This window comes from Sebastes umbrosus, chromosome 4, assembly GCF_015220745.1.
Source record: "Sebastes umbrosus isolate fSebUmb1 chromosome 4, fSebUmb1.pri, whole genome shotgun sequence".
NCBI classification, from domain to species: Eukaryota; Metazoa; Chordata; class Actinopteri; order Perciformes; family Sebastidae; genus Sebastes; species Sebastes umbrosus.
The window spans coordinates 745,281-773,011 of NC_051272.1; the positions used below are offsets into that span (position 1 = coordinate 745,281).

The following is a 27,731-nucleotide window of genomic DNA, read 5'->3' on the forward strand; positions in this document are numbered from 1 at the left end:
AGCCGGTGGTGGCGCACCGCCTCGTAATGCGGGACTCCCCAGCCTGTCGTGTGTTGCTGACACCCTCCAGCTGGCTGTTAACGAGGGTCTTTTGGCACAGAGAAGTACTCGTATCGGTACTCGGTATCGGAGAGTACCCAAATGTAAGTACTTGTACTCGGTCTGAAACAAAGTGGTATCGGTGCATCCCTACTGATTCAGAGTCTTTTCAAATTGTCAGTACGTCCATACCATAATTCCTATTGCCTTGCATCGGCACTCTCTGCTCCTCCTTTTTTGATGATGTACTTGATTGGAAGTGTTCAGAGACGTTGCATCCACCAGTTCGAGGAGGCCCGGAGCTTGACCACGGCTGTGCAGAGCGGTGTGTTTACGGGCTACTTGGCCCAGCCTGTGGTGGCCTCTCCGTTGATGTAGGCGAAGCCGGGGAAATGCTGCGAGTGTTCGTACTCTGAGTTCCTGCGTGGGCCCAGAGGAGAGTACATGTCCCCAGAAGCAGCGTAGCGGGATGAATGCATAGGTGGGCTGGTGTAACAGCTGTTAGCTGGCGACACATCTGGCCACCGGGGGGGGACGGGCGCAGGGTGCAACCGAGGAGTGCTGCCCATCAAGCACGGCTCCATTCGAGACATCTGGCCGTTGAGCTGGTACTGTGGAGGGGAGGAAGAAGAGGAGAGAAGTTACAGTGATGCAGCAACTAGTGAGCATCAAATACAGTGAATAATGACCATCATTTTCATAACCAATTAATCGGCTGATCATGGTCTCTATTGTGTCTAAAATCAAAATATATTCAGTTCACTATCACATAAGACAAAGAAGAGAATCAAATCAGCACATTTAGATGTTAGAACCGTTAAATGTTCATCAGGTATCACAATAGTTTCAGATTAATTTTCTGTGAATTGAGTAATCAATTAACTGACTATCATCTTTAATTATTAAGTTGACTGTTAAAGCTTCAGTAGTCAGTATATTTTTAGCATCATTGGGCAAAAATCCCATAATAACCTTTCAGCATATTGTAATTCAAGTGTTCTGAGAGAAAACTAGACTTCTGCTCCTCCTCATGGCTCTGTTTTCAGGCTTTAGAACATCTAGCCTGTGATGACGGGAGACTTTGACCAATCACAGGTCATTTCATTGAGAGAGCGTTCCTATTGGTCGCTCGCATGTGTCTCCGCTGTTCAGACTCAGACTCCAACACAAACTACAGTGAAGCACCAAAACCTCTTGGTTGTATCTAGTGAAGCCCGTCTGTTAAACAGTGTTGGCCGCGGTCGGAGGACGCGGGGGAGACCGTAGCTTTGGTCTCCAGGACCGCGCTCCTTCTCTCTCTCTCTCTCTCTCTCTCTCTCTCTCTCTCTCTCTCTCTCTCTCTCCACCTCTCACGTGCATGCTGCTCACTCCACACTGCAGAAGAGTTAGTTTAGCTCTGAGAATATCTAGTGAATGTTCAGTGGACGTTTGTGCAGAAATAACTGCTGCAGCTCCTCCAGACCAACAGAGGTTTCCCGTGTCTTGTGAAGTGACGGGGCTCCGCAGAGAGATACGTTATCGTCTCCGACCAAAACTCCGGCGTCTCCCCCGTTCCCTCCGGCCGCGGTCGGGAGGCTGAGGCAGGAAAAGCCAACACTAGGATCAGCATTGATTCATGGAGAGACCTTGGTCTGGTCAGCTAACATTACTGCCAAGCAGCTGAAATATAGAGTGATATTGTGCTTTTAGCTGACGTGTGTCTCCTCACTGTGTTGACCGATGCTCCTTCATGTCTATGTAGAGCGAGCACAAGCGCCAGCAACAGGACGCTGACTTTAGTTGACTTAACGGACACAGGTGAAGCTGTTAACAAGACATTTCTGATTCTTACAAACAGTCCCTTTAATGAAGGTCAAAATGCTGCCGGGACTAAACCGGTAGAGAACTTTCTCTTTAGGTCGACCTCTTTATTTACTCATTGGACTAAAAGTAGTTAAACTACTCTAAAGGCTAGTTCTGAATCAGCCCACCATGTGTCCCCAGAACATGTCCAGAGGACATGACCTGTGTGTCCTCAAAGGTAGCTCCAGCCCTGCTCATATCAGCGTTGCATTGTGTGAACTGACCCTGCCGACAGTAATTTCCTGTCGGGGGAAATTGCCTCACAAGTTGTACCACAGTGGTCGAAATAGAAAAAATTAAGCCACTTAAGAATATTAGACATCAGCTCAGCTGTTTTCCTGTTATTTCTGTTGCCGATGGCGACCGAACCCAAACAGCTCCAACTCAATCTGCCTGTTGACCAAAATATTTTGGACAGATGGAGATCCGACACCGTTTTGTGTCGGTCTCGGCTCCATCCCCGACCTCTCACACAGACAAAGCTCAGGCATTGTGCCCGATTTAAGCTCAGACAGGCTTAAAAAAAAAAAGTGGAAGTAGGACCCTTTTCCTTTTTCTCACTAAATATAAACACGACAGTCGATTCCATTATGAGGCATCACGGCATGGAAAGAGACAGTCAGCGCAGGTCAGAGAGCAGAACGCACGGCTCAGCTGCCTCTTGTTCACGGGCAGAAAAGAGACCATTGAATAACAATATTTTAATAAACGCCCCCTTCGCCCTGCTCCGCGGCTGCTGGCTCAGACACATGAAGAGACTATTGAGAGCTGGAAAAGAGGAGTAACGGAGCAGGGCCCCCTCTTGGCCCCGGCCGAGCCACCTTTCACTGTCTGCTTCCGCTGTGTGGAGAGGCTGATAGAAACGCCGCGGCCCGCTGAGGCCCGCTGAGGCCCCGCTCATCTCCTCCCACTAGAAAGGCAGCGGAGGCTGGAGGGCCCTCGACAGGAAATTACCATCAAAAGAGTAAACTCACACCAGTCGCTGCACAAGCTGGAACATCAGTGACTCCATCTCATCCCAACAACCTCACATTTAAATCTTCTATTTACTTTGCTGCTGTGCTTCAAGCATTCCCACATCATCTATTAACATCCACAGATTTATGTACATGTTGGATCTTGTTGCATCTTTCTGGTAAACATTCTAAATGTGTCCCAGTTTATTTCCTGTTGCAGTGTATGTGAATAACATCAGCTGACAGGAAGTAAACATGGACCCAAGCTGTTGCCTAGCAACGCAATTCTGTTGAAATGCACTAAAACGGAGCGTTTCAGACAGAGGGTGAGTACAGGTATATTCAGGCTGACAGAATGAGGAAAATAAAGTGTTTTTTGAACATTAAAGTATTTAAACATGTTCTAGTAGAAACACAAAATACAAGTATGAACTTGATAATGAGCACGATAAGGGACCTTTAAATGTTGTATTGTTTGTTGGATTCTGTACGGAGGCTCATGACGTTCAACCCACAGCTGGAAATGCAAAATAAATGTCAAAGTTTAAAAAACAAAAAACTTTGGTTGGAGGACTCAAAAGGTTTTAAAATTCCCTAAGTAAATTCCTTCATTGATTTCCATTCATGTTAAATGCTATTGACCTCCAGTTCCTGGGTGACTTGGGGACTGACCTGTGCAGACGAGCGGTGGTAGGGCGGAGTAGTGGAGGGGGGCTGGGAGCGGCGGCTCGTGGGCCAGACTGGGATACTGGCTCTGGATGGAGTGGGGGTGCTGGTTGGCGTAGCTGCCGTAGTTGTAGCTCCCGGTATACCTATGAATGAAGAGAGCAAGCCAGAACCCATTAGAGAAGTTCTCCAGCAAAATGATGAACTCAATTGTAACAGTGAAATGCTAATTACCCATGCTCCTCTCTGTAGACGGGCAGCCGGTGGGCGGAGGACGGCGGCGGGACCGGAGCGCTGCTCCTCATACAGGACAGCTGCTGTCCGGCCTCTGGAGCGGAGCCAGCCGGCTGTTGTCACTGTGTATGTAAGGGACCAGGTATATGACTGAACAGCGCCTGGTAGACACACATATACGGACACAAAGAAAATGTGTTGGCTCAAAGGAACTATGTGCGGTGAGAGGATGTCTGTGTGTGTGCAGCTGGCTGAGAGGCCGGGCTCACCTGTGGTGGTGGTGGCTGCGACTCCGGTGTACTCCGGGGACACGGCCGCCGCCGTCGGGGAGCTGGCCGAGGAAACGCCCGCGGAGTGGACCGACCGAGCCGGAGAGAAGGAACCCGGAGACGGGGAGGTGGGGGTGGTTTCTGTCACGGGGAATTCCTCCTCTCTCTCTGCTGACGAAGTCAAGAGAAGACAGAAAAATCAGACTATCAGACATTTAATACAATAATAACAGTTATTAGATTAGATTCAACTTTACTGTCAGTGCACGAAGTACAACTACAACGAAATGCAGGTTTGCATCTAACCAGAGCGCAAACTAGTAAAGTGCTGATAAGACAATATATACAAATGAGGATATATTGGTGTATGTAAACAGGCATATACATATATACAGATTGTACTTAAAGGTCCCATATTTCTAAAACGTGAGATTTTCATGTCTTTTATATGATAAAGCAGGTTTAAGTGTTATATAATTACTGTTAAACTATAAAAACGCTCAATATACGGAGAAACACACACAGCCCGTATTCAGAAATTGTGCGTTTAAAACAAGCCGTTAGGATTTCTGTCCATTTGTGATGTCACAAATATACAATATTTAGACCATTACACGGTTTTAAACGTAAACATTCTAAATGTGTCCCAGTTTATTTCCTGTTGCAGTGGATGTTAATGACATCAGCTGACAGGAAGTAAACATGGACCCAAGCTGTTGCCTAGCAACGCAATTCTGTTGAAACGCACTAAAACGGAGCGTTTCAGACAGAGAGTGAATACAGGACAGGTTTGCAGCTGTACTGTCGTCAGATATTGATTTAGACCTCCAGGTAGCGGCGGTCTCACCTGTGCTGCCCTCTGCCTTCATGGCCCTCATCAGGTCGTTGGCTCTCTCCTGGCAGTGCAGTGACTCCAGCAGGTAGAGCACGTAGTCATCAAACATCAGGTGGATCAGGTGGAAGGAGCCTGCGTACAGAGAGAGAGAGAGAAGACTCAGAGGTGATGTGGAAGTTATTGTGTATAAAAACATGCTGACACTCCCAAAAGACTGTTTATATGTAGAGATCTGCCGTGTAGCTGTAGGTGGGCTAGGTGGGCCTAGATGGGCCTCGGTGGGCCTAGGTGGGCCTGTTCCACCTAATGTGTATCCACTTGTCAGTCAGGCCCATCCAATCAGAAGGCTTCCTTTTTGGATTTTGATTGTTTACCATATGATAGGTCAGTTTTGTGAGTGGCAGGTGGCAGTGCCTTAGTGAATTTCGCAACTTTCTGCTAGGTTAAGACAAAATGACAAAAAGCAATTTACTAAAGTTCGTCTCAAAAAGACGTCGTGAGCAGGAGGAAGAGAATTCAGCTGTTCAGGAGCCATGGATCTTGAGTAGTAACGAGTTGGACAGCTCTGCTAATTCAGCCATTTCCTAACTCTAACCCACCAGCAGCGCTTGATTCTCCAACGTTGGCCTCGGCTTCCCCTCCATGCTAATGTACAGGAACATGCAGCCATATCTTAGGCTCATTCATTCTCATTTGAAAGAGAACTGACAGAATCGTTGGAATATAAAGAAATCATTGCCGTGTTCAACACCAAGCCCCGTCGCCTCCTACTGGAATCATCAGAAGTCAGCCGATTTAAGTTTTGGGACTGTGTAGTAGCCGTGTATTATTGTGTATTTCCTGTGTGGTTGATGTGGCCGCTGAGCCTACCGGGATGTTCAAGTATTATTTTTATACGATCCACTATCCAAAACTCTCCTGCTGGTTTTATGATGCTGGTTTGATGATGCTGTTGTGTTGCGTCTGTCAGCTGCACTGTGTGACACACACACAGCGCAGCTGACAGACGCACACTGTGTGTGTATCGTAATGGCATGCATGTATGTTTGTGATGCAAAAGGCTTGGTATGATTAAACTGTGGTGCATTCAAGCAGGTATAGTTGTAATGGCCTATTTTGGTAACATATGCGTTCATTTTCTCTCGTCCACCTACATTGTGATTTGTGGTAGAGATGGGACATAAAGGAAGAGCGTTGAGACTGAAAGCATCTGAGTGATGACATCACATCCTGCAGTCTGACAGGAGGGCTGCTGTTATTAAAAAGAAGCGAGCGCGCTCGTTTCCGTGTACCGAGTCAGCGCCAGAAATATGTGAGCTGACCTCGGAGGTCGCACGGAAGATGAGGAGACCGCGGCATGTGTGAGGGAGCGTCACAATTGTGTCATTGTGCGGGTCGCTGCCGCTGCCGTGCGCATAATAAACACTTGTGGCCATTGAAGGGAGCGGGGGGGGGGGCGGGGGGGTAATACTGACCGGTCATAAAATGGAAAAGACAGGGGGGGGGGGGTGGGGGAGGGGGGCTCTTGTTAATTAGCTGTTTGTGCTCAGAGACCTGCTTTATCAAAACACTGCAACCAGCTGTGTCTTTGATATTCACAGACGGGACCAGAGGACACGGAGAGGAGAGAGAAGACATTTTCTTTTCTTTCATTTTTACAACTCGACACGGCGAACGCTCGGTGGAGCACAACGAGCTGTTAAAGCTGCCATTTTACTGGTTTCTCAGCCTGACGGTGTCCCCGGCACCAAGTGCACCAGTTATTATTTTTCCGCTGCAAGATCACATTTTTGAGGCGCTTAGGATGCACGAAAACTCAGGAAACGTGGAATACGCATCAGAACTGGCGAAAAATTCAAAGTTCTGTAGTGATTGGGATCTGGCGTCGCCATCGGGCTCCATAGCGCCCTCTAATGCGCAGAAGGCCACAGTTTGGACAAAGTTCATCCTATATTCATGAGATTTGGTAGATGCATCCCGCTGTGACGCCATCCTCCTAGAGGATTCAAGAGATCCATCTCAAAGTCGGGCAGCAGAATCTCAACACCTTCACGATGCTAAATTGTGAAGCTTTTGTGTTTTCGCAAAACGGCGTTGTTGTGGCGGCGCAGCGAATTTCGATGTTTCGACATGGCACAGGAAGTTCTTGTAAATCGACTTTACATCGTCCAATCTGCCCCAAACTTGACATGATTTATAAGAGTCTTTAGCGCCACGCAGAAAACACCTTCTAACTGTTGCGTGCAGTATCCGACTTTCATGGAAATGCACTTAGAAATGCAATTAGTTTTTCTTTGTAATGTTTTTGTCCACTTCAACGTTATCTTCGGTGTCTTATACGTCTGTTTAGTATGGATCCTTGAATGTGCACAATAAACTACAGTAACTAACTTTCCTGTATACTCATGAAGTACTAGTCATAGTTGTGTATATTTCCGTCTGTCTGTCTGCATTAAGGAGTGATGACGAAGCATCGGCAGCTCACCAAAGCTGGGCGCGCTGTGGAGGGTCATATCCCGGATGACTCTGGTACCAAAGCACGACCACATCAGCAGGAACTGTTGGGCCACCTTCTTCAGGCAGCCGGGCCTCTTCCCTGCCACCTAGAGAGAACATTTCCATGAGAAAAGAGGGGGGAAGGGTCGGGATGCCGGGGGTAGCATTAACCCCCGGGTCTGCGTCGGGGCTTAACCCCTCAGGAACGAAAAACATGTCAACAAGTCAACTATTTAATTTGCCCCTCGGGGACACGCCTTCCTATTGAACTATTGTCTGCGCGGTCCAAGACGTTGCCAGGGCGACCGAAATTTACAAGCCCATATCTGGCACATAATGGACGCAAATGGGAAGCTTGAAGACATCATTAACTGGGAGGATTGCAACGTAAGTGCCTCCGTGTAAGAAAGACACGCAGAGACGAGTGGCTTCCAGCAGCAGGTGTCTTTTTAAGGAGCTAAATCATCAGACTGGTGCTGCGCAAACACTCCAAACATTTAGTTAAAATCACTTCTCAGCATCACACAGCGAAAACAGAGAACGTTTATCGGTGCAACGTGAACAAAAAGACGGATACTTTATGTTCTAGTTCAGAGGTCTGTAACCTTAAACCCCTCTCCAGAGGCTCCCTATGGATTTATAAAACATTTAGTGGAAATGAATAACTGTTCTTTGTTTACATTTTCACTTATCATTGTTGTAGGTTTATGGTACGACGGTGCGACGGAGTATTAGGGCCACATTGAGGGAAAAAAATAAATCTGAGACTTTATATCTCGTAAAGTTATGACTTTATTCTTGTAATATTATGACTTTATTCTCGTTATATTACGACTTTATTCTCGTAGAGTTATGACTTTATTCTCGTAATATTATGACTTTATTCTCGTTATATTACGACTTTATTCTCGTAGAGTTATGACTTTATTCTCGTTATATTACGACTTTATTCTCGTAATATTATGACTTTATTCTCGTTATATTACGACTTTATTCTCGTAATATTATGACTTTATTCACGTTATATTACGACTTTATTCTCGTGATATTATGACTTTATTCTTGTAATATTATGACTTTATTCTCGTTATATTACGATTTTATTCTCGTAGAGTTATGACTTTATTCTCGTAATATGACTTTATTCTCGTTATATTACGACTTTATTCTCGTAGAGTTATGACTTTATTCTCGTAATATTATGACTTTATTCTCGTAATATTACGACTTTATTCTCGTAAAGTTATGACTTTATTCTCGTTAAGTTATGACTTTATTCTCGTAAAGTTATGACTTTATTCTCGTTAAGTTATGACTTTATTCTCGTAAAGTTATGACTTTATTCTCGTAATATTACGACTTTTTTCTCGTTAAGTTATGACTTTATTCTCGTAAAGTTATGACTTTATTCTCGTAATATTACGACTTTTTTCTCGTTAAGTTATGACTTTATTCTCGTAAAGTTATGACTTTATTCTCGTAATATTACGACTTTTTTCTCGTAAAGTTATGACTTTATTCTCGTAATATTACGACTTTTTTCTCGTTAAGTTATGACTTTATTCTCGTAATATTACGACTTTTTTCTCGTAAAGTTATGACTTTATTCTCGTAATATTACGACTTTTTTCTCGTAAAGTTATGACTTTATTCTCGTAATATTACGACTTTTTTCTCGTTAAGTTATGACTTTATTCTCGTAATATTACCACTTTTTTCTCGTTAAGTTATGACTTTATTCTCGTAATATTATGACTTTATTCTCGTAATATTACGACTCTATTCTCGTAAAGTTATGACTTTATTCTCGTGATATTACGACTTTATTCTCGTAAAGTTACGACTTTATTCTCGTAAAGTTACGACTTTATTCTCGTAAAGTTACGACTTTATTCTCGTGATATTACGACTTTATTCTCGTAATATTACAACTTTTTTCTCGTTAAGTTATGACTTTATTCTCGTGATATTACGACTTTATTCTCGTGATATTACGACTTTTTTCTCGTTAAGTTATGACTTTATTCTCGTAATATTACGACTTTATTCTCGTAATATTGCGACTTTATTGTGTAAATCTCAGATGTTTTTTCCCTCAATGTGGCCCTAATACTCCGTAGTACATTGTCTCTTTGGCCCTCACTGCATTAGACTTATATACTATATACTTAGACTATAAACTGTGTTACCTTCATCACAATGATCACATGTTTTGCGGCTCCAGACAGATTTCTTTTGCCTAAAATGTCTCTTTTGATAGTAAAGGTTGCCGAGCCCTGGACTAGTCAGATCAGGTTTAAACACGTATTTTCTCGAAATGAGTGAAAATAAAAGTGTTTTGTGTCTGACCTTGACGACACAGCGGTCCACCATCGAGTCCAGCCACTCGATGTACGCCTCGATGGGAGACTGCTCCTCCAACAGACGGTCAAACTCCTGATACACTGTGACGGGAAGGGAGAGCGTCAGGTTACACAAGATCTCACCGGAAAACTAAACAAACATTTAGATGCAACAACTTCCACATATCTGTGACCTCTGACCCCGTCAGGACGGACTCAGAGGAGCGAGGCCGGAGTGAATTGGAGATGCTCCGCAGGGTGTTTCAGAGGAGGGTGAACTTGTTTAACCTTTTGGTCTCCATCATTACTGCTTTGACTCCGCTGGTCGTGGGAATGATTGTCCCTCAGCGTGTCGTTTGTGTGGCAGTAAAGTGTAATTGTGTTGTGTTTAAGAGCAGCAGCCTTACGGTGGATAATCAGCTGCCTGTGCTCCTCTTGTGAGTCCTCCATGGTGTAAAGTGTCTGCTTGGTGATGCTGTTCAAGTCCACATTCCTCCAGTCCTCCAGCATTTGGAAAGTGATGTCGGCGCTGTTTATCACAGTCCGCGACGCCTGGGGGGGGGACAGATAAATCGACAATATTACTTACACGAGGCATACCCATATCCCTTATCAGTGTTTGTTCATATGGATTTTATTAAAAAACATTCAGAGCACGATAGGCACCTGACAGAGATGGTTTAATGATGTCTGCCGCTTTAGAATCTGAGAGAATCTCCTCGATACTGGAAGCACAAAAAAAGGAGAATAAACATGGTTAGTCCTGTGAGTGTTAAACTTTCTGTTTTTAAAATAAAATTCATACAATTTTATATATTTACATTCAAATTTGATATTCCTCAGGTTCTCAGGGAGGTCGTGAAGTGCTATTTTGAGCCACTCATCGAGCTGTTTGGCAAATTTTCGGATAACCTGAGTCAAACTGTGGATGAGAGAAAACGGAGACACAGTTAATAATTACTATTCATATTCTCCTTATCCAGGGCTCAGCAACCTTTACTATCAGAAGAGACATTTTAGGCAAATGTACTACGAGTATTAGGGCCACATTGAGGGAAAAAACATCTGAGATTTACAGAATAAAGTCACAATATTACGAGAATAAAGTCGTAACTTTTCGAGAAAAAAGTCGTAATATTACGAGAATTTTTTTTGCAATATTACGAGAATTAAGTCATAACTTTACAAGAATAAAGTCATAACTTAACGAGAAATAAATCTCAGATGTATTTTTTTCCTCAATGTGGCCCTAATACTCCGTCGTACCATCGTACCATAGACCTACAACAATGATAAATAAAAATGAAAATGTAAACAAAGAACAGTTATTCATTTCCATTAATTTTTTTTTATAAGTCCACACGGAGCCACTGGAGAGGAGCTGAAATGACGCAGGTTGCTGACCTCTGTCTTAAACAATCATTCAATCCTTTTGGTCTATAAAATGTCACTAAATAGTAAAAAATGGAAAATGCCAAATTCACCAAACTCGAGGGAGAAGTATTTAAATTCTTTTGTCCGACTAAAAACATAAAAATATTCAACAGAACAAGCTCAGTCTGAGATCTGGTGAAACGCTACGTCAACAAAGACATTCATTACATCACATTACTGTATTACACTTTCATATATGATGGAGAAAAGCAGCAAATGCTCCGTTTGGGAAGCTTCTACCAGAAAAATGATTTGATGATTAGTTGATTTTGTCAACTGTGAAATTAAATCATTTCAGCTTCACATTAAAAGTTGTGAGAATTGTGCTTAAACATTCGGACCACAGCAAACCCTTAAACTTACATTTTTAATTCAAGTGAATCTCACTGATGTGTGTGCAGATGATCAGGAAAGACATGCTATAGAACTGCAACAACAATTTGTTTTACACAATAACACACTGACATCATGCTGCTTGTACAGCGCAGAGTAAAAAGTATAGTATAGTAAGAAGTCCATAAGCTTTTAAAGTAATAATGGTATTTCTAATAAGAAGGAAAGCTAGCCTGATGTGAACTGCTGTATTCACTGAACTAGATAATAACCGTGACATTGCTGTTAATGCAGCCGCTTGAATTCACATTGAAGTCACGTTTTAGTACCGATGTGCACTGATTCTCAGGTTCCAGCAGGAGCTCACCTGTCAGGCAGCGCTTGCAGGACGGTGGGCATCAGCACCCCAGAGATGGCCTTGTAGAGGATGGAGTCGCAAACACCGACGATGTTCACCACGGTGTTGGAGCCGAGGACGGGCAGCATGTGGGGCGGCATGCCCTGCCAGAAGTGCAGCAAGAAGCTTTGGACCTGAAAGTACCACACATATAAATATATATTACATATTCAACACTACAGGAAATAAAACTTCTTTGTTTAACATCTTTAAAGGTCCCATATCAGCTCATTTACAGGTTCATACTTGTATTTAGTGTTTCTACTAGAATATGTTTTCATGCTGTAATGTTAAAAAAAACACTTTATTTTCCTCATACTGTCTGTCTGAATATACCTGTATTCACCCTCTGACTGAAACGCTCCGTTACAGTGCATTTCAAAACGTGTTATTGGTCTAAATATTGTATATTTGTGACATCACAAATGGACAGAAATCCTGACGGTTTGTTTCAAACGCACAATTTCTGAATACGGGCTGTGTGTATTGAGTGTTTTGATAGTTTAACAGTATTTATAAAGCACTTAAACCTGCTTTATCATATAAAAGACATGAAAATCTCGCTTTTTACAAAATGGGACCTTTAAACTGCAAAGTAACTGCAGTTGTCGGGTAAATGTGGAGGAGTAAAACGTTCAATATTTACCTCTGAAATCTAGTTGAGTAGAAGTATAAAGAAGCATTAAATGGAGAGACTAAAATAAAGTACAAGTAACTCAAGGTTGAATCTGAACTAGAAATGAAACTCAGCATCACATTAATCAAATACAAAATGGATATGATGTTTAAAACCGTGTAATGGTCTAAATATTGTATATTTGTGACATCACAAATGGACAGAAATCCTGACGGCTTGTTTCAAACGCACAATTTCTGAATACGGGCTGTGTGTATTTCTCCGTTTATTGAGCGTTTTGATAGTTTAATAGTATTTATATAAAACACTTAAACCTGCTTTATAATATAAACGACATGAAAATCTCACTTTTTACAATATGGGACCTTTAAAAAGTAAATTAGTAACAACACAATCAAACATTTGTTTTGGTAAAACAGGATTGGAAAATGTAGAAACTTGCCTCATCAAAGTTGGCTCTAATGACGGTGTCCAGTATCCTCTGACAGTGCGTTCTGTACATCATGATGAAGGTTGACACCTGCGAGGCAACAACAGAGTATTAATCTCATTACATCACAAACTTAACAGTTTTTTTTCTCTTGCGGTTGAAAAACAAGAGAATAAATCTTGTCCAAAGCATGTGAAGCAGTAAATACGTGTTACAGGTCTAGGCTGGAGCGGAGTGATATAAAAACGAGCTTTAGAGATCAGCAAAAACACAAACCATTTAAAATCATGGCCCCTCTTTAAGAGCCCGACAGCTAGTGCCTGTCCTTTGTCCGTCGCTAGATCTTATTATCTCCCCCAAAAGATTAAGAGTTAGTGAGGAGCCAGCACATAAATCCTCAAGGTCCTTCTCTAAATGCAAACCCAGTGAAGGTCCCGAGGCAGATAAAAGGCCGGAGCCAGAGGGGGCGCGGAGACGGAGGGGGGGGTGTAGGCTGTAAGGATGGACTTTTAAAACTCCTGTTTACCCTCTCTTCTGGCAGGCTGGCGGGCAAATTTAGGTCTTTGACATTTGGAAACTCTGGCAGGAGCGTCCCCAGTTTGGAGCGTGGTGAATACGCCACTGTCTGCTTCGTGACCTCTTTCTTCCCCGTCTCGTTCACCCACGCCGCTCCCTTCTTAGAGTACATCACGTCATAATACTGAGAGGTCTCCTTCACCGCGATGCCGTAGTAGTGGTACCTGAGGAGTACAATGAGGGTCAATAACATAGTTGACCTACAAAGACTTAAAACTAAAGAAAACTGTGGAAGAAAAAAAGGATTTTATAAATAAAATAAAATAAAATAATAAATATAATATAATAATTATATATATATATAAATATATAATACATTTTATAATAAAATATTTTATTAATTTTATTTTATAATAAAATAAAATTATAAAAATAATATATATAATACATTTTATAATAAAATATATTATTAATTTTATTTTATAATAAAATAAAATAATAAATATAATATAATAATAATTATATATTTTATACATTTTATAATAAAATATTTTATTTATTTTATTTTATAATAAAATAAAATAATACATATTATATATATATATAATATATATATATATATATATTATATATATACATATATTTTTTATAAAATCCTAGTCTTTCTTTCTAACTAATAAATTTGTTAGAAATTTGTTTAAAAAGTTAGTATAATCATATTACATGTTTCTCTCGGATTTTGTGTTTTGTTTCTATCATTCGAAACAACAAAATATTTTTTTTCGAAACCTTTATGAATGTACAATTTCAGATCTTTATTACTATCAGATGTGATGAATGCTTTGCATCAGAGGTTAAGAAAGTTTAGATTTCCTTTAAAATAGACTAAAGAAATGAATTCTTTTGAGTCTCTGAAACACAGGACGACAAGACGATGAAGTTATATGAACTTGTAGTTTTGTTTTCTGTGTCGTCTTTATAGTTTGTCTCATTTTGTTCCATGTTTGATTGAATTTGTCTTCTGTTTGGGGTATTTGTTTTGGGGGGGGGATTTAGAATAAGTGTGTAATATGTAGTTTATAACAGAATAAAACCAACTTACTTCGACTGCCCTCTCGTCCCCAGTCGTCTGGTAGTTAACGCTGGAAACTGTTGCCTTATGATCTGTTCAGTGAAGGAGAGAAAGGTTGTTTTCTTGCAGTTTTATCAAATTCATCTCAGCATTTCACAGTAATTCATAAAAGTAAAGAGAAAAAGTAAAGAAGATGGAAACACACGGAACCAAACCAGATCTTTAGAAGAAGTCTACTTGTGTGTATTTTTAGTGTTTAATAAAGTTAGTCCGGAGACGAACGTGTCCTCGCTGTGTCCACGGGGAGGTCTGCTTTGAGAGCCATCCATTTATGACATCCAGGGGTATTACTTCTTCTTTTCCCTTCTATATCAACAGTCTCCCCTCATCTCTCCTCCCACCCGTCCTCTCTCCTTCTCTCCTCCACTCCCTCCTTCTTCTTCCTTTCCTCTCTCTTTTTGTCCAGAGGAGATTGGCTCCTCGGTCCGGCTCCCGGTGCAGAGACTTTAGCAAACAGTGTAGCTCTCCATTGTGTGGGATGAAAAAAGAGGCCAAGCTGTGAAGTTTCTGTCAGGCCCCCGCTTGATAAATGAGCAGACAGGGAGGCAGTCCGGGTCCCTCTCTCGTTGTTTTGTCCTGAATCAATGAAGCCTTCCTAAAGGACACCCCACACTGCTCCAGCCACTGATCTAACATTCCGCAACATCTCACCCTTCCAAATTTCCTTTAATTACACATTAATCCAGGCCCCTTCTCTTTTTCAATATCTTCCGACAGGAGCTGCGGAGGGGGCGGGGGGGGCGGGGGTGGGCCGGGTTGGGGGTTGGGGCCGGAGTCCAGGGTACAGGGTATACAGGGATGGGGGTGGGGGGGGAACTTCTCGGGGTTGTGGGAACAGACGAAAGCACATCTCCTTTGGCTCTAGATTACGTGTTCAGTGAACGGCCGCAGAGCTTTTGCTCGCTTCACACTGAGCTGCAGTCGACTTCAACAGCACAGAACCAACCAACAGGACCAACCCAGGCATGAAACGGGCCGACTGATGCCGGTTTAGTGCACGAGATTAGTGCACGAGATTACTGCTTTTATACTACATCCAAATGTTGTTTTGTGTTTTCTGCTGTCGAGTCATTTCGCTCTGATTCCTTTAAACTTACAGTGAACGTATAAATGTAAAACTAGTGATGCACCGATCACTCTCTTTCTGTCCCGATACCGATACCTGGGCTTTGGGTACCGGCCGATACCGAGGACCAATCTGATGCCGGTGTTTAATTAATAAGCTGTATGCCTCACTGTGACTTTCTACAGAACAATCATTTATTGGAGGATTATCAGTCAGGATTTAGAGACAGCACCATAGCACAGAGACAGCACTAGTGAAAATGACAAATGACCTTCTAAACGATCGGACAAAGGACTTGTCTCTGTACTTGTCTTGTTAGATCTTAGTGCTGCTTTCGACACCGTTGACCATCACATCCTATTATAGAGACATTTAATTGGCATTAAAGGAACTGCACTAAGTTGGTTTAAGTCCTATTTATCAGATCAATCTCAGTTTGTACATGTCAACGATGAGTCCTCCATGCACGCCAAAGTTAGTCACGGAGTTCCACAGGGTTCTGTACTTGGACCGATTCTATTCACCTTATATATGCTTCCCTTAGGCAATGTTATTAGAAAACACTCCATAAACTTTCATTGTTATGCAGATGATACCCAATTATATCTATCGATCAAGCCAGACGAAACAAACCAGTTAACTAAACTTCAAGCATGCCTTAAGGACATAAAAACCTGGATGACCTGCAACTTCCTGATGTTAAACTCAGACAAAACTGAAGTTATTGTTCTTGGCCCTGAGCACCTCTGAAACAAACGATCTAATGATATAGTTACTCTAGATGGCATTGCCCTGGCCTCCAGCACCACCGTAAGGAATCTGGGAGTTATCTTTGTCCTTTAACTCCCACATAAAACAACAACTGAACTGTGTGGAAGTGACTAGGATCATTAAGACAACGTCAGGCCTGACTTAAACATTACTTTTCTAATTTTGTAAAACAAGATGTAATAAATAAATACATAGATATAAATTCACTGAATTGTTATTTATTATTAAAACAGTAAATTGTGCACCAGCGACTTGGTAAAGAAAATCTTCAAAATTAACAGGAATTAAAATTGCAGCAACTTAAACAGGAATTAAACTTCCAGTATATAATGTATTTAGTATATAAACATAGAATTGAATCTAATAGATCGGCCCAGTTGTCACCAATATCCGATCCAGCTATTTGAGTCGGCATCGTCTCGATATCCGACCCGGTATCGGTATAGGTGCTTCTTCTTCTTAGATGTTAGTTGATGACTTTTAATGTCAATTCAAGACAATTAAAATGATTTTGAGTTCAGCTGGACTCGGGGTGGGAACGATGAAGAGTCAGACTGTTTAACCTTCATCTCCACCGATGTTTGAATCGTACCTTTCCAAAGCTGGCGGCGTTCACCGGCTGCGTGTCGTGCTTCTCACTGAAGTCCAGGTAGTGCATGTAGAGGGCACTTCGGGGGATACACACACCTTCGGCTATCTCGTAGTTCTCTTCTAGCCTGCGGGGGGGATAAGGATAACGGGAATTATCAACGCACAAAATAAATAGTTTGTGCATCGTTATTATGAATCAAAGAGTCAAAATAAAATAAATAAATTGTGAAAAATGAGCAGTAATTTACTGTGTAAATGTTTCAGAAGCCAGACGACATTCATGTCAGCAAACTTAGTCTTAAATAAGACAATTTGATTATATTAAATTATATGCTCTTAAAGTTTAAATCAATCAGCAGGTGTACTGCAGCACTTTATATGTAATACGGATAGCACTAAGCTCATCTCCGGGGGGGGGGGGATACGTACATACTGAATGTGTAATAGGCCAAAAGCCCAAAAGATAATTGTTCTTGATGATAATAAGTAATCTCGTCTCATTAACAGCCGTATTGGGTAAATTCTGATCAATTCTAGGAAGCGCAAAATGTTTTTTTTTTGTCTAATTTTACCAACATTAGTATTTCATTATACTTTTACAGTGATCTTCTGTGTTTTCAGTTCCTGCATATAAAGAGTCACGTTGGTTATTTATTTAAAGGTCCCATATCATGCTCATTTTCAGGTTCATACTTGTATTTAGTGTTTCTACTAGAACATGTTTACATGCTGTAATGTTAAAAAAACACTTTATTTTCCTCATTCTGTCTGTCTGAATATACCTGTATTCACCCTCCGTCTGAAACGCTCCGTTTTAGTGCATTTCAACGGAATTGCGTTGCTAGGCAACAGCTTGGGTCCATGTGTACTTCCTGTGAGCTGATGTCATTCACATCCACTGCAACAGGAAATAAACTGGGACACATTTATAATGTTTACATTTAAAACCGTGTGATGGTCTACTATATATTGTATATTTGTGACATCACAAATGGACAGAAATTCTAACGGCTTGTTGCAAACACACAATTTCTGAATACGGGCTGTGTGTGTATTTCTCCGTATATTGAGCGTTTTGATAGTTTAACAGTATTTATATAAAGCACTTAAACCTGCCTTTGAATATAAAAGACATGGAAATCTCACTTTTTATAATATGGGACCTTTAAATCATCTTAAAGAAAAACTTTAAGAGAAGGCGGTAAAGAAAGTAAATTAAAGAAATATGGGATTAAGGATCTGATACTGCACTAGAACTTTTACTCGTGTGTGTTATACTCTGTTTTAGCTTCTATTTGAGCTTGTCTATATTTTCTAATCTTTAACGTTTTTATGACTGTTTTAATTATGTCTTAATGTTCTTGAATGTTTGTGTGAAGCACTTTGAATCTCCCGGTTGCTGACTGAAGCTGCCTTGCCTTACATTTTATTTATTTATCTACTCTACCTGTTTCACAAGTGCAATTACCTCCGTTTACATTACATCTATTTTACCTATTTTATTCCTCAAGTGCAATACCTCTGTTTATATTTATTTATTACATCTACTTTACCTGTTTTATTCCTGTTTTATTTGCTGTATAACTGTGTGTGTTTTACCTGTTTAGCCTTGTTTAGTCGTGTATCTGTTTTAAAGCGCTGACCGGGAGGGGCGACTGTGAATCTCATTGTAATTAATACGATGACATTAAAGCTTTCTATTCTATTCCATTACTTACATTTATTTTCATAAAACACGTCTGAATTCTCTGTTTTGTTATCAGATTATGATATTGATTTATTTCTCAGTAGTAACTAAATGCCTCTTGTGCTGAACTCTATTCTTGTGTAATATATATATAAATATATATATATATATATATATATATATATATAAATAAATATTTATATAGAGCATAAATATATATATATATTATATACATAGAAATATATATATATTTATATTTATATTTATATAGAGCATATATGTATATATATATATATATATATATATATATATATATATATATATGGCTACTGTAAGAGCCTGGTCCTGTTGTTTTCTGAATTAGTCATAAAAGATTTATAGTTATGTTAATGTTTTAAGCGGAAAAGCAGCCATTCAACTTTATTTAGAAATAACTGCATTTTCAAGACTAGTTAATTCACTAAATTTGTACACAACACACATCTGTTAATTATTATTATAGTTTAATTTATCCATATTTAACTTACTGTAATATTGTTTGTTCTTTTCCGACTTATCTGAACTAAATATCGCTGCAACAGAAACAGTTTATTAGATCAGCAACTTTTTATAATCCTACGACACCAAGTGCACCACTTTCTTTTTTTAAATTACGGTTATTGACGATATTTGACATCTTCAAACCCGGACGTTTGTCTTTAAGGTGAGATATATGGATGCAGATTTACCTCATAGTTTTAGATATTATTTTGTTAACAACTTTCAGCTGATAATCTTCATCTTCCGTTTTATTATAAAACATCCGGTGGTCAGTTTAATATCAGATTCGTGGAGTTATCTTATGGAATAAAAATGTCCATCTATTGAATTTCTCTGTGTGATCGTCTACGTACAGAAAGAGACTTATGAACGCTCTGCTGACAAAAACATAGGAAAAATGATGGCTCTTATAAACTGTAAATATGATATTTACTACGGCTTCTTTGTATTTTCTGTTTTGTTTGAACTTTGCTCCGACACTAACTCTGTATATTTGTATATGTGACGTGTTTTGAACACTAATATCTAGAATGTACCACTGATTTGTTGTCATGATTAGTTATTTTTTACCTGTCGTATGTCCTTTGGGGTTTCTTATATATAAGCCATTATAGGTTTCTACCCTCACACGTATTTTACATGTCTTTCATGTGAATTGTATTTTATTGTCGTTTTTTATATGTGTGAAACAAATAAACATTAACTAAATGTTATTCTGTATTGTTCTGGTTTAAATATATAAACCTCATTTTAGTGACAAACCGTCCTTTCACAAGATGTATTCATCCTGTTTTTAACAATGAAAACAATCAAAGACGCATCATTATAATAACTGAAAACTGAAAAAAAGGTCAAAATTTAAGTCAAATTTGTGGTAAATTTCACTAAAAAGAAAAAAAAGTCTCCATATGCACCGTGAAATTATTACTCAAATTACAGTATCATTAATGTGTATAATGCTTCTCTTTAAAAAGGTACATTGACCCGACTCATGTTCCTCACACCGGGTCTCAGCTCCCCCGCAGGGCAGCTTAAATCACTATAAATATTCATTTAACGTCTGGTTGAATGCTGTTACGCGCCGTGCAACAGGCATGCAAACTGTAAACTACAGGCATGTGGGGGGTTTGTGTTTTATACATGCGGAGGATATGAAAGCTGCTCTTTAAGTCTGTATGTGTTACTGTAGATGTTATTGATCATCAGTGCAGAGTCCAAATCAAACTTCCCTGTGAGGACAAATAAAACATAAAGTCTCATCTGATCAGATGCAACACTGAGGAAAAAAAATTAGATTTTTCTAAATTCTCGTTCCTGTTGTTACTTAAAATTCAACATCTCTTCAACATGAACAAACGAAGGGAAAAACAAACAAACATTTTAAAAGCAGGACGCCTCCTTTATAATAATAATAGTAGTATAATATATCTGTGTTTGTGGCTCAATGGAACATCATGTAAATCATTCCTTTATCAACATGATAGAACCAAGAAACCAGCGTCTAAAACTAAACTAATTAATGCAACTTCCATATCACACCTGGACTTGATAATCAGCATCGATGAGTGGAAGCTTACGGTAAATTAATAATAATAATTTTTTATATTAATCACAATATTTGCATTTGATTATTGCCATAACATTTTTTTTTACATGACTTATTTTACATACGACTAAAGGAAAAAAAAAATAAACAAGTTAATTATTAATAACTTACCATACCTTACGGTAAATTAATATTTATGTCTTTTTTTTAGAGGACTGGCTACATAATTTTTTTTTATCTTAATCACAATATTTGCATTTGATTATTGCCATAAAATTCTCTTTTTTTTTACATTTTCTCCAACTTATTTTTACATACGACTAAAGGAAAAAAAATTAACAAGTTAATTATTAATAACTTACGGTAAATTAATATTTATGGCTTTTTTTATTTTAGAAGACTGGTTACATTGTTTTGTTTTTTATATTAATCACAATATTTGCATTTGATTATAGCCATCAAATGTTCTTTTTTTCTTTTTATATTTTCTCAGACTTATTTTTTACATACAATTAATAACTTACCATTCCAGAGTAGCCGGTGTCGAATGTGGTTTAGAGGCTCTGTTGTTTTCTTTCTCTTCATCTGTAAGATAAGATAAGATAAGATAAGATAAGATAAGATAAGATAGAACTTTATTAATCCTGAAGGAAATTCTTGTGCCAGAGATTGCTCAAAATTACAACAAGTTCAAGTGTATAAAATCAAAAGTACTATTTCTAGCACCAGCGCCCTAATAGAACAACAATTAAGTAAGATGCATTTAGTAAAATGAGTAAATAAGATAAGTAGAATAAAAAAGGTAAAGTAAGCTAAAGAAAAAATAAGTAAAATTGCACGTTGGACATAAATATTGCACATAATGAACAGTGATATTACACAAACAACACATTCTGCTTTCTAGGACAAAACTAAGTGATTCAGGTAAAATGAGACAACCACCGAAAGTTAATATGACTAAATAATAATAACTGTCATGATTAAATCACATTCATTGTCCTCGACACGTTAACTATAAGATGAATGAATGAGGTTTTTAACGACAGTTTCCGGCGCTCCTCGGTGAAGTCAGTGTTGGTGTTTGCTTACGTTCGTCGTTGGACATGTTCCCCAGAGACGTGTGGCTGGAGTAGCGCTTGCTCTCACTCTCGTTGAGGCATCTTTCAATCCAACTCTCTACAAAACACACCATGGACCCACAGATCACAGATCACAGATCACAGATCACAGATCACAGATCACAGAAACTGTAATATCACACCTCGTAGTACAACACAGAAAAACACATTTTATGTTTTAATGAATCTGGTCAAAAGGATATTTTTAAAGATGTAACTGTGGGCCTTTTAGTATTTGCACTTTAATAGACGGAGCAACTTTTTCATTCTGCACACTACAAACAGCTCTGCTCCTTTAAAGAGGTGATTTATTTCTGACTGTTTTTTTTGACAGGTTGGTCAAATAGTGCTCAAAGATAAAGTGCGTGCCTTTCTATTATGCGTATATCTATGATAAAAATTAACTCCTAGGAAGGCTGACAAGAAGCACTTTAAGGCCAAAGTTGTGTTTCCCCTCAGGTTCTGTGTCCAACAATGATATGAATTATTAATATGAATAGTTAATGAGTAGATTACATTCATTTATTAGATTATAAATTAGATTAGCGAGCTACTTTTTAATTCTGCATAACACCAACAGCTCTACTCTGCACCTTTATAGACTGATTTTACTGTATTCTACCAATAATCTACAGCTTTATTCTGCACTTTAATCTATTTATTAAACTCTCTACCTCAGTTCTTATCCTGCATTATATTCCATATTTGACATTTCTTAATATCTATTCCTCTTATATTTTATTATCCAGCACTATATCACTTTCTGCACTATATTCACATTTTTAATAGTCCCGTATCTCAGTTGTTACCCTGCACTATATTCAGCTTTAACAGTTTATTCTGCACTATATTCAGCTTTAACAGTTTTTTCATCTCCTGGTATTTTAATATCTGGTATATATTTTTGTTATACTCAGTATTTACTGCATTGTACTGTATATACTGCATATACTGCACTTCACTGTACACCAACTGTGCAATATCAACACTACTCAGGTGTAATTCATACTGTGCAATATTTTCAGGTGGAATTTCATTTCACGCTTGTGCAATTTTGTTAATAATCAATAAATACTGTTTATATTGTTCCTATTTTTATATTTCCTCCCATTTAAATTGTTTATATTTTGTTACACTTTTGTTTTGCTTTTTTATTTTACCGATGCTTCTTGTTTTTTTGCACTATATATCCCCTTTGCTGCTGCACACTGCAGATTTCCCCACTGTGGGATTAATAAAGGAATATCTTATCTTATCTTATCTTGACGTTTTTACTAACATGTTTGCACGATGGAACTGTGATGCTGGAAACTTGAATTTCCCTCGAGATCGATAAAATTACTATCTATCCATCTATCTATCTATCTATCCATCTATCTATCTATCTATCCATTTCATTCAAACTGAAACAGTTAATTTAAAACAGACTTTGTGAGTTGACCTTCTGCAGCAGAATAGAGCCGAAGCTGTATTTCCATAAACAGAGCAGATCGCTGCGTATACATGCAGGAGACACTTTAAACGTCACTAATGTGTCGGGGCAAGCTGACAACAATCGATTGTAACGGGCAGCGCTGCAGCCGCGGCTCTATTTGAGATGTTTTCACCAGGAACGGCAGGAATCCAGCATTGTTCTCCCAGGAGACTATACGAGCGCACACACACACTCGCTTAAAAAGAGCTCCGTGCACATTACCGAGGCAGTCTGCTGGAATACAGGCCATTGTCCTGTTTTAATTTCTACTTAGAAAATAGCTCCACTGGTGCTGAGCGTTCTGTGAGCGAGCAGCAGCTAAAACACCGAAAGCTTTCATGTAGAAACATCCCGACACGTCCAGCGGAAATACATTTAAATATCTTTAAAGAAAAGTATTCCGTATTTGATAAATGTAATTAAGAAGGACATTGAACATAATTCATTTTCTTCTTGATTATTTGAGTGCGACATTTTCTGAGTTTAATTATTGTTTTTTAATAATAACTTTAAAGAAAGTATAATATTTTCCATTAAATCTGGTAAATTTAAACTATAAGTAACCTTAAATGTAAATGAGCTGTCAAAACTACCTCAGAAGTTTACACAGTTCATAAAGTACTGAAGTAAAAAGTACTAAGTTATTTTTAACAATAAAAACTCTCCACATAATATTTCTTTAAATAATCTTTTTTTTCCCCCCTGACAACAATCACCATAGCAGCAGTTGCTAGGACAGGTTGTTGGCACGACGACCTGTTGGTGCAGCTCGTTGGGGTGGGGGTGGGGGGGGGATTCAGAGGAGGTCACAGATATCCAAAAAGTTTTAGAAGTTTACACTCGATGAGGAATCTACTCCTCCGTGTTCGGCACGTGCTGACAGAAAAGGTCAGACATCATCGCTGCTCGCGGCCTTCTGAAAGAAGTCTTTATCATTGGAAGCTTAATGGTTTTAATTATTGTTTTATAACAGTACTAACTGATTAATAGCCCTCTATATAACCAATTATAAAGCCTGTTACACAATAATAAAAAACTGCTCATGCATATTTATTTTAACTCTGAACAAAACCCGAGCGGCGTCTCTGACGACGGCGTCTCTGACGACGGCCTTCTGACACGTCTCAGCTTTTAACTTTAATAAAACAACAACATCAACGCTGGAAATGAGAAAGTGAAGCCGGTGAAGTGAAGCTGATTCTCCAACAGAGGCTCAGATCTCAAGCTTCATTTGCCACACAGGAACAGATAAGTTGGGGGATCTAAATAATTGGATTAAATCTGATCAACAAGTGAAACGGATGTTCACTCATTTATTAACACACATTCAGGAGCTAAGCTACGACTCTGCACCGCACCGGCAACACCACACAAATCTGATTTTATTTAGTTTAAAACCATTTTTAAAAAATCCTTTAACCAGAGAAGATATAATTCTGTTATTCACCTTTATTCATTTTAACAAATTGAGATAAGAAACTGTTGCATAATTTGTTTTATTTCAATCTAATAAAGATTTTGTACTGTTAAATTGTCGGTAAAGTTCAGTTGAAGTTGAATAAACGTTTTAGTTTGGAACTAAAAAAACAAAAAAATAAAGAATAAGAAAAACAAGCTGAAAAGAGCAGGTGCACGATGCTTTAAGTCCACCATGATGTGCACTTTTTATTCCTCCACTCCTAAAGATGAACGGAGATTTTGTTTTAAATTTAAGCAAGAAGAAGCTGCAAATACTGAAAGATTTACGAGCCACTTCTTTTCTTTAATCAGCGGACTCACTAACAACATAACAGCACCATTCTCATAAATGCATGTGACCAAAAACATTCAGAAATAACTTCAGAAATGAAGAAATGAAATATAAAAAGGTAAAGAAAATGAATCTTCTGAATGACTGCAGAGAAAGTTTGAGACTTCCAGAAGAGCAGCAGCAGAAGCTCTCCCAACATTTCTGAACAGAAGCTGTTTTTTCTCTCAACACATCCAGACAAAGCAAAGCGAAGCGAAGCAGAGATGAACAGGACTGACCTGTGGAATCCATATCAGGCTCCTCCAGCAGCCCGCAATGCATCCTCTTCCCATCAACGACACTGGCTCCTCCAAGAAAATGGCTTAGTAGTGCACGTTTCCCCCGTCCTCGGCGGCTCTCTCCCTCGTCTCGCTCTGTGTTTCCTGTGACCACTGCCCGTCACGGGAGATGTTGAGGATCTGAGGTTCGCCCAGAGAGGGGTGGTGTTGGCGGAGGAGGAGAAGAAGAAGAAGAAGGGGGGGAGGTGGGAATAAGGGAGGAAAGAGGGGGGGGGTAGAGACTCCAGAAATCCAGCGGGGGGAAAGCCAGACCCGTCAAAATGTTTGCTGATGTTTCATGGGAAAGGGGCTGATTTTATAGGAGCCCTGATGGGGACATGTCATTGATAGGCTTGGAAGGCTGATGAATGGCCCCAAGTCAGATGGGGATGTGGCAAGGCTCACTGGAAGTCTTTTGTGGGGCTGTTTTGAATAAGAAAAGCTCCCTCCCAACGAAAAAAAAAAAGAGGCTTAGATCTACGCAGTCCTAACACTGTGGCCTCCCCGTCTTCCATTATGGCATTTAATACGTTTTTATACACCCCAGAGCTCCATATAAACATACATCCCTGCCTCTCCTTCTCATTTTAACTCCCGCTTCACATCCACAGACACTTGTTGCTCTATTCCTCGCCTCATTCCACCATTACAGCATCTTTGTGATAAACTTTTTCACAGATTCAGCACGGCTCAGACGCTCACGTTCAAACATGCCGAAATTTGTGTGGATTTTTTTTTTTGGTGGATTTCTCACCTGTTTTTTTTTTGTGCTCACTCTTTTTGCTGTGGCAACCTTATTTTTGGTGTGCCTCTGAGAAGAGGGAACGGTCACAAAGGGGGGGAAGTAAAAGTGCAAAGCCCGAGGCTGGGAGGGCTCTGATGGAGTGCCTGAGAGCTGGAGAAGCGAAAGCTGTGATTAGAATATGAATGGAACCACAGGAGAGGGGGGGGAGAGGAGAGGGGAAAGAAGAGGGGAGAGGAGAAAGGCGGATTATGGCTGAATTACTCACCACACCACGGAGAGCAAAAAGGAGGACTTTCTCTACCACCAGTGTGCGCAGGCGTCGGGGCACCGGCGCCGCTACTCGCCGACGCACACCGTGCAGCCACCTGTAGGAAGCACGTGTGGGACGGGGTGGACGGCAGCATCACACGGGACGCTGTGCACAGTTTCATACTCTGTTAGACCAGGTCTGTACATCCATTCACACTCATGGAGGAAGAAGGAAGCTGCTGGAGGGATGGACAGGTCAAAAGGACTTTACCAGCATCATCACAACATTTTCATCTCATCTGCACTTCTTTAAATATACTATAACAACCCGTTGATGACACACCGTTCAGAGGCCTAAATGGTGGCTTCTGCTAGGCCGTGACCTCAAAGGAGGATCTAATTAATTCCAGTGGAATAAGGAGAAGGTGGAGTCTGTATCTCCTCCTGTTATCTGCTTATTAGAGCCTCATCAAATAAAACAGGTGCAGCCACCAAAAGAGCCTCTTCCAGCCTTCCTTCCTATTCTCACACTGACGGATGTGTTCGGCTTTTGTTCACTGAAAAGGCCCCAATTGAGTTGTGGGGGTGGCGGGGGGAGGGTATGGTTACGCTAAATACGACATGTTGGTGGTATTAAAGCTGCAGTAGGCAGGATATTTTTGGCATCATTGGGTAAAAATCCCATAATAACCTTTCAGCATATTGTAATTGAAGTGTTCTGAGAGGAAACTAGACTTGTGCTCCTCCTCATGGCTCTGTTTTCAGGCTTTAGAACATCTAGTCCGTGACGGGAGACTTTGACCAATCACAGGTCATTTCAGAGAGAGAGAGCGTTCCTATTGGCTGAGCTCCGGCTGGTGGGCGGGGCTTGGTGTTTCGTCAACTGATCTCAACATGGCGGTGGCGTCACAAACGTTTTCATTTTCCAGCTAAACCGTGCACTACAAGATGATTCTGAGAACATGTGAGGAGAGAAATAGGCATTAACGTAACAGAATATTGATTCATATCTGATCAGCGCTGCCTAGTTTGACCGTTTGATCAGAGTTCAGAGTGATTGACAGCCGGCTCTCAGAGACGGCAGCTGGACAGCAGACCTCAGATCAGCTCTGACTGCTTGTTTTCCTCCCTTCTGTGAAATCTTGCAGATGCCGTTAGGAGCACCGGAGGAACATGATTTTTTTCAGGTTACCTGTCTCATGCACTACTGTCACCATATAGCAACCGTTTTATAAAATAACTGTTTTTAATCATATTTGCTCCGATCTGCCTCCTGATGCTTTAAGTCTTTGGTTTAAAAGAGGAAACCGTACGACTCA

General features: G+C 39.9%; 1 protein-coding gene across 1 annotated transcript; it reads right to left on the minus strand.

Moving 5' to 3' along the window:
* Positions 1-70: 70 nt before the first annotated feature.
* Positions 71-27,145, minus strand: rfx4 (regulatory factor X, 4). Its single transcript, XM_037768268.1, is given in 20 exon segments — positions 71-650; positions 3,510-3,533; positions 3,535-3,649; positions 3,738-3,847; positions 3,849-3,898; positions 4,007-4,177; positions 4,854-4,973; positions 7,327-7,444; positions 9,687-9,781; positions 10,087-10,231; positions 10,346-10,404; positions 10,501-10,601; positions 11,814-11,977; positions 12,923-13,000; positions 13,437-13,650; positions 14,529-14,590; positions 16,988-17,111; positions 21,284-21,344; positions 21,849-21,935; positions 25,380-27,145. Coding segments are annotated over 20 exon segments (2,214 nt in total). The 5' UTR covers positions 25,423-27,145; the 3' UTR covers positions 71-377.
* Positions 27,146-27,731: the final 586 nt, after the last annotated feature.